Source organism: Squalius cephalus (genome assembly GCF_949319135.1).
Source record: "Squalius cephalus genome assembly, chromosome: 6".
Classification (NCBI taxonomy): domain Eukaryota; kingdom Metazoa; phylum Chordata; class Actinopteri; order Cypriniformes; family Leuciscidae; genus Squalius; species Squalius cephalus.
Genome location: NC_137127.1, coordinates 10,940,375 through 10,951,295, shown reverse-complemented (window position 1 = coordinate 10,951,295; position 10,921 = coordinate 10,940,375). Strand labels below are relative to the sequence as shown.

At 37.0% G+C, this 10,921-nt stretch overlaps 1 protein-coding gene across 10 annotated transcripts; it reads right to left on the bottom strand.

The window, feature by feature from the left end:
- Nucleotides 1-2,241: 2,241 nt before the first annotated feature.
- On the bottom strand, nt 2,242-9,090 carry skor1b (SKI family transcriptional corepressor 1b). 10 transcript variants are annotated; one of them, XM_079874633.1, is made up of 10 exons: nt 8,623-9,090; nt 5,903-7,649; nt 5,241-5,328; nt 5,045-5,155; nt 4,890-4,964; nt 4,579-4,653; nt 3,967-4,008; nt 3,425-3,499; nt 3,078-3,143; nt 2,242-2,837 (listed from the first exon to the last, which is right to left on the bottom strand). In XM_079874633.1, exons 2-10 carry the CDS (start codon nt 7,637-7,639, stop codon nt 2,740-2,742), a joined length of 2,367 nt encoding a protein of 788 aa, XP_079730759.1. In that variant the 5' UTR covers nt 7,640-7,649; nt 8,623-9,090; the 3' UTR covers nt 2,242-2,739. The 10 variants fall into 10 exon arrangements, 7 of the variants coding, with proteins under 7 accessions (XP_079730759.1, XP_079730760.1, XP_079730763.1 ...); XM_079874634.1 differs by having other exon boundaries at nt 2,242-2,834; XM_079874637.1 differs by lacking the exon at nt 3,078-3,143.
- Nucleotides 9,091-10,921: the final 1,831 nt, after the last annotated feature.

The following is a 10,921-nucleotide window of genomic DNA, read 5'->3' as shown; positions in this document are numbered from 1 at the left end:
TTAAACGATGCTTAAATCTTTTACACCTTTTGGCTGAGTTTAATAAAAAAAAAAAATCGTATGTCGTAAATCAATACGTAGGCCTAACACAGGCAAGAACGTTATTCGTAACGGTTCTGCTATTGGCTATTTAATTTTACTTCTTATTCCATTTCATCCCATTACTTTTAATTGTCAATTGTGCGATTTTTATAAACAGGCTCAACTGAGTTATTCGATGAAAAGATCCGACGACTCAAAGGAACTATTTTCACCAAAATTGTTACAGTGTTTATATATTTAAATACTCAGTAATAGTAATTAACAGCATAGGGTTAGGGTTTGGTTTTGAGGGTTGAGGGTTAGCTGCTTGTAATTAAGCATAATTTACATGTAGGCTGACATATGTAACAAGTACACTGTAAAACAAAATGTTACCAATATCTGTCTCAGTATAACATGAACAATAGGCACTCATTACAAATAGGCTATGAAAAAGGTGTCCACTAGATGGCAGACTCGCACCTTTTTTTGCAACTCCGTCTCTTTTAGTGGACGATTTCTTTATTTTTTCTTTCTTTCATTCTTGTAGTAAATTGCAGAAAAATTTGGGAGGGCATTTATTATTTTACGCCGTTTCTTTTGTAAGTTTAATCATTATTAAATAGTTTTACTTTGTTTTTGTTTTATTAATTGTGTATTTAATTATTTTAAATAAGGTCATATGATATGGGCACCTAATAATTCTGCTCATCTGTGCTGGATAATTGCTAAAAACAATTACTGATAAGCCACTAAAGATGGAAATAGGTTATTTTGGGGGGAACACAGCTGGGTTCAATAGACCTCCAGATGCAGAAGTCTACAAAACAGTTTGGCTTGAGAAATGTGAACTGACTTGAACACTAGCATAATAGGCATGGCTGCTCAAATCAATTTATGTGACCTATCAACATCCTGATGGGTTAAAAATAGTAAGGTTCTAGAAACCTTTAATAGTGAGTAGTTTACAACTGACTATAAAATAATTATGAAGGCAGAACATGTATTATTACCATTACTAATATGTGGGGCCGCCACATATCTTGAAGTAGGCTACATGTTTTATGAAGTTGATGGGCTAAGAGAAAAGAATCAAACATCATCTTATCTCCAAGGTTGTTTTCAGACCCTTCACAAGCCAGCTGAACCAAAACAGAGATAAAAACTAAAAGAGCGTGTGGTGCTTCATTGACCTTCATCACCAGTTGGCCTTTAGTGACAGTGATGCACATTCACAAACACTGCTTAACAAAAAGCATAAAATAATGAGAGCTAAAAACTGTTTCTACTCTAAAAGTAGCTAATAATTGTGAATGTATACAAATCAATAAATCAAATACAGGTCATCCGGGTACTTTTGTTTTTCGAATACTATGAATTCGTACATACTCTGCTCGCGTACTGGTTTTCGCATACTATATAGTAGGGAAGTATTCGATTTCGGACGTATCTTAAGTGTATGTATGAGTATTGCAATTGCCTCGATACCTACCAAATATAAAACCCAACAAAAGGCATGAAGAAATGCAAAAGCTGATGAACTATTGATTATATAATCATTTTTGTAAGTAACTCAAAGTCTTCCTGTAGCTCAATAGCATGGAGCATGCAACAGCAAAGTCATGGTTTCGATGGATATCAAGAACTGATTAATATATATCTATTCTAAACGTAGGCAATGTTAACTGTAAACATCACCAACACTCAAAATGTAGTGATTTTTGTTGCTATTACTCAAAAACCCACAAAAAAGTTAAACTTAAAATTCTAAGGCAAAACGAACACTTACTTTTATTTATTTTTAATGATATTATTAGTTATTTTAATGTAATTTTAAGTTGTGAAAACTAACTGCAGCAGTATTTTATTTTTACAGTGAATAAAATAAAGAGAATCGTAAATCCACCCCTATGAATACAGTATGTACAAAATATGTAGTAAATTGTAGAAATTAATAAAAGCATAATGATATTAGTGGTTGCATTGCTTTCCTCAAAACCCTGAATTTCAGAATATAGTTTCTAAACCTTTTGGATTTCTGCAATGATCAAAACGCATACATAATGATAAATATTAAGGAATATTCAAACTAAGATTTTGATATCATTATAATGTTGTACTTTGTGACTCACACATATGCAAATGTAGCTCATTGTTATGGAAATAGATGAAATAAAGACAAACTCAAACAAGATCATTTAATCCACATTTCAGGGCTGCCAATTTAAAGTGCTTTACATCAATAATATACAAATATGCAGATGAGAATAAACAACCGACATGGACTTGGAATAAATAATATATACAAAAACATTAATTATCCTTGCATCTAATTTAACAAAATGTCCTAACCGATCACTAACAAAAAAAAAAAAAGGTATCACAGGATACATACAAATATATGCATTGCACATAGCCACTTATTACCAGTGATTTCTACAGCTGATGATAATAATGTTTAAGTGGGATGACATTTTTTTTTTTAATAATGCAATTTTCTAGAACTTTATATAAATTATACAGTACATACAGTGACTCTGAAAACACTCCTTTGCAAATGAAAATGACTTCATTACAGTGTATAGGCTAAAATACTACAATACACACTTGCTTATTCCAGGTCTAAAGGTTGACAGTGTTTTGCAGAGGAAGAAAAGTAAAGTTTTATTTGACACAGCGGTATTTCTAAAGAACGTGTACGTCTTGAATAGGTGTCCATCAAGGTGGTAGAAGAGGAGACTTGAAGGTGCAGGTCCCAGTGCAGTGACGGGGAGTCAGCATCTTACACGAGAAATGGTGTAGTGCGTCGTGAGCTTCTGGGAAAAAAGTCAATGAATCGTTTAAAATAAAAGCGCCATACCATTACGTGTTGGTGTGTGTGTGTGTATAGAGAGGAAATCATGTGTTCTAGGACAATAATTGCTACAATATACGGCTCAAATCTGAAATCATATATAAACGGTCTACAAATGAACAATCAAGGTCGCGCTTCTGAATATGATCACACTGAGTCTTCTGAACGCTAATATTTGCTTGCCTTTGCCAGAATCGGTTACCTTTTAACTTCTGCTGAATAGCATATCGTGTCTTTCTCTCATGGTCCAACTCGCTGCACAAAGTGTCTGCGCAGGAGACACAAAGGATATCTCAGGTGTGGATTTTCCCCCTCTCATCTAAACTGGTTCAGTTTTATGCATGGCCTTTTTCTGGCATCCAAAGCTGACAAAAACCACCAGTTCCCTGTCTATGCAACTCCCTTACGCAAGGACAAACTGCATAAACATCCTCTCTGCTTGAACAAACTCTTGTGAACTCTAAAATCAGTGATCAGTTCTGATTGAAACAGTTTTAGTGTTTTGTTGTTTCATTAAATACAGAACAACGTGTGAAGTCGAACGCTTACCTCGAACAATCTGGAGTTGCTGCACCATTTCCTCTCTGTAGGAAAGCTCTCTTTTCATTTGGTCTTGAAAACTGTCTAAGAAGAAAAAGTGAGCAAAATTAAATATCAAAATACATATCGCTATGTATACGCAAAATTAAAAATGTTACTTTTGTCTGATTTACCCTGCATTTTATTTATTACTGATTTATATGTGTACATACTTATATGTGAATTCTTTCAAAAAATACACAAAAATACATGTTTCTGTACAGCCATGACATCTTTTGGGGTAATAACATTTAATAGCATGCATTTTCCCCTGCGTTTAAATCATTGTCATTCTAAACTTTATCATGAGCTTCAGTATTTTGTTTCTGTTGCAGTATTTCAGTGTTTTCTGTACCATTCATTCTCAATGTTTAAAAGATGCTCAGTTTGTGCTGATGGAAAGCCATCCAACAGCAAGAATTATTCACAATTATTCAACCAACTGACCACAAAATCTTTTCAATGTCATGAATTTTGTCAGAATTTTCAGTGTAATGCAGAACTCTTCTTACTGAGCTTTGATGGACTCTTTGATGGATCTCTTGATAGCCTCCCTACACATAACAAAATGATTTGTTAACTGTGAGGTTTTTATATAATTCTAGCTATTTAATTTCAAATGGACAACTAATCAGCATTTTAAAGGTAATTCGTAATCCATAGTTGTTAAAAATGTATTATATTCAAATATATCGTTTTTTTTTTTATTGGTAACAGTTACATTTCTTATATAGCACTGTATAGGCTACAATAAGATTCCATAAGTTAAGATTAGTTAATGCAATAACTAACAATGAGCAAGACATTTGTTACAGTGTTCATTAATCATTAATGTTAAACATTAGTTAATAAAAATACAACTGCTCATTGTTAGTTCTCATTAGCTCAGGTCTATTAAATAATAGAAACAGATACTACTTTTGATTGTAATAATGTTGAAATTAACATTATTGCTTTAGAAATATATTTCTATGATAACAAATAAAGTGTTACCTTAAATTTATTATTACTTATATAGTAGCTAATTGTAGCTTATTTGACCAACTTGATCTGATCTTATTTTTGATAGCCTTGTATATGTTTAAGAAAGATTACATAAGAAAGGAAATGAACATAAAACCTACCTTTTAGATTCTGGAATTCCCGTTCCAACTTTTTCCTAAGCTCGACTTGTTCCACAAGTTGTTTCTGCAATTCCTCTGTTAAAATAAATAAAAGAAGCAGCTTATTTAAATGTTTCAAAATGACTTTGAATTACAAAATAATAACCATAATTAAAAAAAAACATGCTCTATCATGGAAATAATAATTTCCAGAAACAACAAATTAAGGTTCTATTTAGTGCCATAATTTTCCACATGATTTTCTCATCAGTTCTGCTAAATGTGTTGACTATAGTGGTAATGTTCAGTCATGTATTGTTTTGTTCTGTTACCTTTGGCCATGTTCTCTATGTTTTTCTCAATCAAGGAGCCCCTGCTGCCAGTGTCATTGCGCATTGCTTCCTCGTCTGAACACATGACAAATACAGCATGAAGAAAATCAACAGACTGGTGTTGAATATCAGGAGGTCCAGTAAACGGTACGCACCATCATTTGGTTCCTTCAAGCGCTCCTCGTTGATGTTGGTTTGATCCTGTTGAGTTTTGGGTTCAGTCTCCTCCACTGTAGATGAAGGTTCTTCTTCGTGCACGTCTTTAACTATAAGTAAATATATTTATGACACACGTTATCTTTTTGCTTTTAAAAAATGAAGAAAAATCCACAGGAATGAAAATAGGCCTACCACTCTGTTCGCGTTGATAAGACGTCGTTGAACCAAAATAAGATGTGCTCATTTGATGCACGTGCTCGTCTCTTTCACGCGCATAGACCTGTAAAATTGAGCAGACAATTATTGGCAATTTTTCACATTTTCTTTCTGAATGTGAGTGGAACATTGCTATTTTGATGTAGCCTAATCACATTTTTAATGAACTAAGATTACGAAGAGCCATACCACTCAACAAATTACCAGACTTCATTATTAGGCTACGTTTAAAAAGCATCGCGACAATTTGGAATGCATTCACTTTGTTCACAAATTCGATTACGTTAACAACAATTACCCGAATAATGTAAATTAGATTAAAATGAAAATACAATTTATAAAATTAGAAATAAATCGAAAAGATTTACTGAAGAGAAAAAGAAAAAATAGCCTATTTAAATTAGATTCGTGTTTTTCTGCCAATTTGATCCTTTATCTTATTATATGTTTCTATATTAAAAACAACAGGGAATAATAATTATAAATGTGAATAGCATATAATCATGAATACATTCATAAAAACAACCTGTTTAGTAGGCCACCTTGTTTTTTTAAATTAAGGAGAGAATTTAAATAAAAAAATAAAATCCGCAGGAATTATACGCGGTCCTATTTAGTTCACTATCTAGGCTACTCACTTCAAAGCGCGTCGTGTGTTTATCGCCGTTGCTCTCCAAATCAGACGGCCGCGTTTCACTTGAATTTGTCGAGTGTAGATCACTTATAGTGTGGATCTGGCTAGTCTCTTGGTCTTGACCTTTAACCCCGTCACTCTGCGCTACGGCCGAACTGTGGGGACTCCGCCGGTCATCCACAGACAGCTGCACACACTCCTCATCCTCGTGCGCCTTATGTGACTCCACATCCACATCCGGATCGTCCACGCTGTCCACGTCCGGAGACACCGACCTATAACTAGAACTTTCACTCAAGAAATCTGGTGACATATAGCCGGATCGAGGACCAGAATACGGACCCCTATTGCCGTAAAGTTTCGCGATGCTCTCAACATCTTTAACAACCGGCCTGAATGCAGATATGTAGCTTATTTTTCTGGTGGCGGCTGGCATTCCTTCTATAGACCTGCTCTCATCCCCAGATTTATCCTCCTCGTTCCGGGTAGACTGAGTGCTGGAACACCGCTCATTCTCAAGTAAACTGTCTTTAGGGGTGCTCGTGCTTCGGTCACTTTGCTCTGACGCGTCTAGATCACCATGTCTGGTGCATAACACGTCAGAAGGAGGTTTAGGTTGGGCATGGTGGTATGTTGGCATGGCCAAGCTGCCCGTCGTAGGCCAAAACATCGGAAAGGAGGGATACGCACTGTCCTTAGCGCTCGGCCAGAACACACCTGACAGGTTTGTCTTGTTTGGCTCTCCCATCACCACACCGTCATCCTTCTTTTGACACAATCCAAAAGCCGGGAAACCGTATGGATGTGGAAAGAGCGGTGGTGGGATTTTCTGTAACATCCCAAAACTCTTACTGGGCACCGGGATGACAGGGTAACTGCGGATGCTGCTCGGCATGGCCACGTTCCCCCTGTCATCCTCGCATCGGAGAGTTTTGTGGGGCACCTCAGACGGTTCCCCCTGGGTCTGACCTCCCGCTCGTTGTGTACTAAGCGAGGACGAACTTTCAGAGCCACCGATTGGCAGCGTCCTCTTGCGGCTGCCACCGTTAAACATGGCTTTGACATCTTCCCAGGCATGGGCCACGTCGTCTGGTGAGTTTTTATCGCTCAGTTTTAAGTGTCTTCTCCACGAGTTGAAGTTTGCTGCGTCGGGTTGCGTGTATTTGGACTCTGGCGTGCGATGAGAGTGAAATATGAACTTGTTTGGAGAGAAATACATGTTGCAGAACGAACACTTAATGCACTTCGCTCTCGAGCTATTGTATCTGGCTGGGATGAAATTGCCCCTGCTGCCCCACGCGCATTCGTGCGATACGTCAAAAGCGAAATTTTCTGGTAATTTCGGCGGGCTGTGTGCGCCCAGGAACGACTTGCAGAGCCTCTCGGCCTCTCTCTTTGTAATCATCCCGCAGCGTCTCGAGGAAATGGGCATTGCCCCCGCGCGCCTGAGAATCTCCAGCTGGACCGGGGTGCACTGCACACATGTGATGCCCAGGGCCACGCGCCGGTTGTGGATTTCGTTATAGCTGTAGTGCTTCAGAAGGGTGTTGGATATTTGGGCTAGGCAAAGTCTCTCTTGACCGTCTATGACTAGTGAAACGATCGGTATTCCGTATAAAGAGGTCTCACTGACTTGGTTCGGCTTGAGTGTTGGACCAGAGTAAGACTGCAAGTCTTGTTTGGAGTTCGGCGAACAGCTGGAGTCTCTTCCAGCCGGCAGCTGATTTGGGATAGATTCCATTCCTGGAAATCTGCGAAGAGAGACAAAAAGAATATTTTAGGGACACTATTAAAAGCTATAGCCTACTGTATTACAAACGGGGGGTAATACTAAAACAACAACAACAACAACGATGTAGGCCTATTATTGTCTTTATTTCACAGAATTTTATACCGATCAAAAATATAAGCAAATAGTAATAATAATAATGAGAAGGAGAGAAGAATAAGATTGTCTCATGCTGAAAATTCAAAAGACTGCTACTTATGCCTCTATGGCCGCCAAGTTTAATTAATCCATATGCAAATAATTTATCTGTCTTACCGAGATTATCATTTTAAGAGTAGCCTATTACATTTGAAGTCCTTTTATTGCATCGAAATTCTGGACGTTCATCATATTTAGCCAATTTTTTATTTATTTAAGTTTGTTTAGGATACAAGTTTACTTTTTGTGTGCAATACAATAGACCGTTTTGAAAATCCACTGAAAAATTTCAATTGAAAAATACTGTCAACACCAGAAGAAGGAAATTCCTTGAGCTTTGAATAAAGGTGCAAGAAGCTTAAGCCACTTTTATTGTAATTATACTAAAAGATGAGCTTTACGTCTTGGATCTGTTGTTAAAACCAAGTGAACTAGCCCATAATTAAGACTGACTCCTAGTTTGCATTCTAACCTTTTTTTCCATTTACAATTTCAGTACATTTAAAAATGCGCTTTTTTATTTTACAAATTGACAAATACATTTGATTTTATATGTGGCTAGCCTATATATTTCAATAGATTTTACATATTTATATAGCCTGTTTTATTATCCTACGCATGCAGTTCACTTATAGTGTTCAACACACAAAGCAGTAGCCTATTATTAAGTAGCCTAGCCTATACGCTTTTGGATAAAGCTGGATAAAGACACAAACAGCGCAGTTCTTCGCGGTTATTTCCGCCTCTGAACAATCAAAGAAACAACAATTTACATTGCAAACATGGACAAATCTCACCTTTTTTTCCAGAAGAACGCGAAGTGCCTTTTATATGTGGATGAAAATGCGTATTCGAAAATGCGTCTTGGAGTCCTTTGGATAAATGCGCTGTCCTGGTAATCAGACGCCTTGGAATCCCGCCGAGCTGATATAAAATGTCCACGAGCGTTTGTTTAGCGGTTTTCTTTCAGGCCTATTAGAGCGCGTGGACTTGCATCGTACTCGGCTCTCCCGCGACTACTGTAGAGGTGCGCGCGGTGGGTGACCACATGCTAGTGCGGACCACAACGACACAACCACTGAAGACATTCGACAGCGCTCAAGTGACAGCTAAACTAATGGCGAGGCACTCCCACTTAGCGCCAGCATATTTACATTAACTATTTGCCTTCGGGACCAATGGGGACGACAGTCAGTGCTGTCACTGAGGCCTGGAGACGTTTAAAGTTCACCACGTGATCTTTTAACACATGAAAGTGATTGCTTGTCTGCCAGTGTGCGCGGGGGCGTGCGTGGCATTTAGGAAGACTTTAGATTAGTCAACCCTAGTAGTCGTCTAAATGCTGTATGTAGGCTATAGGAAAAGGTTTGTTTAATGTGAAATACCACTATGATGCGTTCTGAGAAAACGGGTAGCCTATAGGTGTTGTTGTAGCCTAGTAAGTTTTTATTTTATATAAAATAAAATATTTTCTCACATGTATCTGCATAACGGTCAATATTTTTGGTGTCGCATGATTCTTTTTAAATCGCACCAAAACCTAATAGACATAAAAATAAAAAATAAGAAAGAAAAGAGTATAAAAAAAAATCGAAGCAAGTCAGCTGACGAAGTCTCTTGGATTATATCGTTTACGAAACAAAAAGGCAGAAAGGATTCACTGATTTGTTTTAATGTATTTTATGTAGACGGACACACACTCATGGTGTGTTTTCATGTTTTATATTTTGCATTTTTACATTTTCAAAAGTCTCTTAGTATGATTTATATGCTGCATTCCTCTTGGGGACCAAAAAATAAATAAATTCACCACAAGGACAAGGATTTCGGATATTGCCATATTTGTGGACATTATGATTTAAGAGGCTACACACACACACACACACGCACGCACACACATAGGAAGTTCTAGATAAAATAAATAATTTATTTTGTGCATAATTCACGATTTAGGCTACTTTGTTATGAAATGGAACGTGTTATGGGAATTATATGGAAAAAAATAAAGTAAAAGAGTGCATAAACAAAAACGAAAAAGGGGATGGCCTCGAGCCTTTTCATCTATATTCAGTGTCTTTTAAAAAAAATAAACTATACTACTGTTATTGAAACTGCATGGTGCCGGGGGACTTATAGGTTAAGCAATGATTGTCTCCGGGGGCTATTTGGATCGGTGTGGGTTAGGGGTGTGCTGTTGCCCGCATATGTTTAAGTTCCCACGGGTTAGTTTAACTTTTAGGAGCAATCATTCTTACGAAGACAAAGCGCAATTTACAACGTTACGCTTTAAAGCCAGTTTAAAAGCCGTGTCTGCATTAAATGTTTCAGATATAACGCAAGATCAAGTGGATTCTATCTTATGCAGAAGCAATAATTAATAGGATAGCCTACTACTAATACAGAATATCACAATAAGATAAACCCTTATAAACTCTTAAATTGCGACTACAAAATTAAAATCGGGGTCCCCCAGTTACTTTAGAAATGCTTGTCACAAATGACTGTCAATCAAATAAATCAAATGAAACCAACATATCTTATTTTTAATGCTTTTAAAGCTATTCCATGATTAGAGTGACTTTTATCTATATTTCCAGCTTTTAACCTCGCCAAGTTGAACTGTTCATGATAGTCTCTCCAGAACTCTTGTGATGTGAAAAAAGCGCTAGCTTTCTGCAATATTGATAGCGGAGGGAGGTCCTGGGGAGGGAGTTTGGAGTAATGCGACCCAGCCCAGCGCTATTGACTTTCACAGGCAAGAGACTTTCTTTCTCGCCAACAATAATTACCATTTTGGACTGTAATTATTCACTTCTTTTAAATTATTCAGGGACCAAGCTGAATGCCATATTGTTATCCATCCATTATGTCTTTTACTCACCCATCATGGTTAAATTCAGGGCAGGTACGGGAATCCGACACCTCACACGATATTTAATTTAGCCCTTTTGTTAATCCTTAAGAAATTAGAGACCCCATTCTAGGACAAAGAACACTTCATATGTCAGACTTATATCTTGTTATAGGCCTACTGATAAATATTTAAAACACTGCTTAAAATACAACGTTAATTGCAATTAAATTAATAGTAATCAA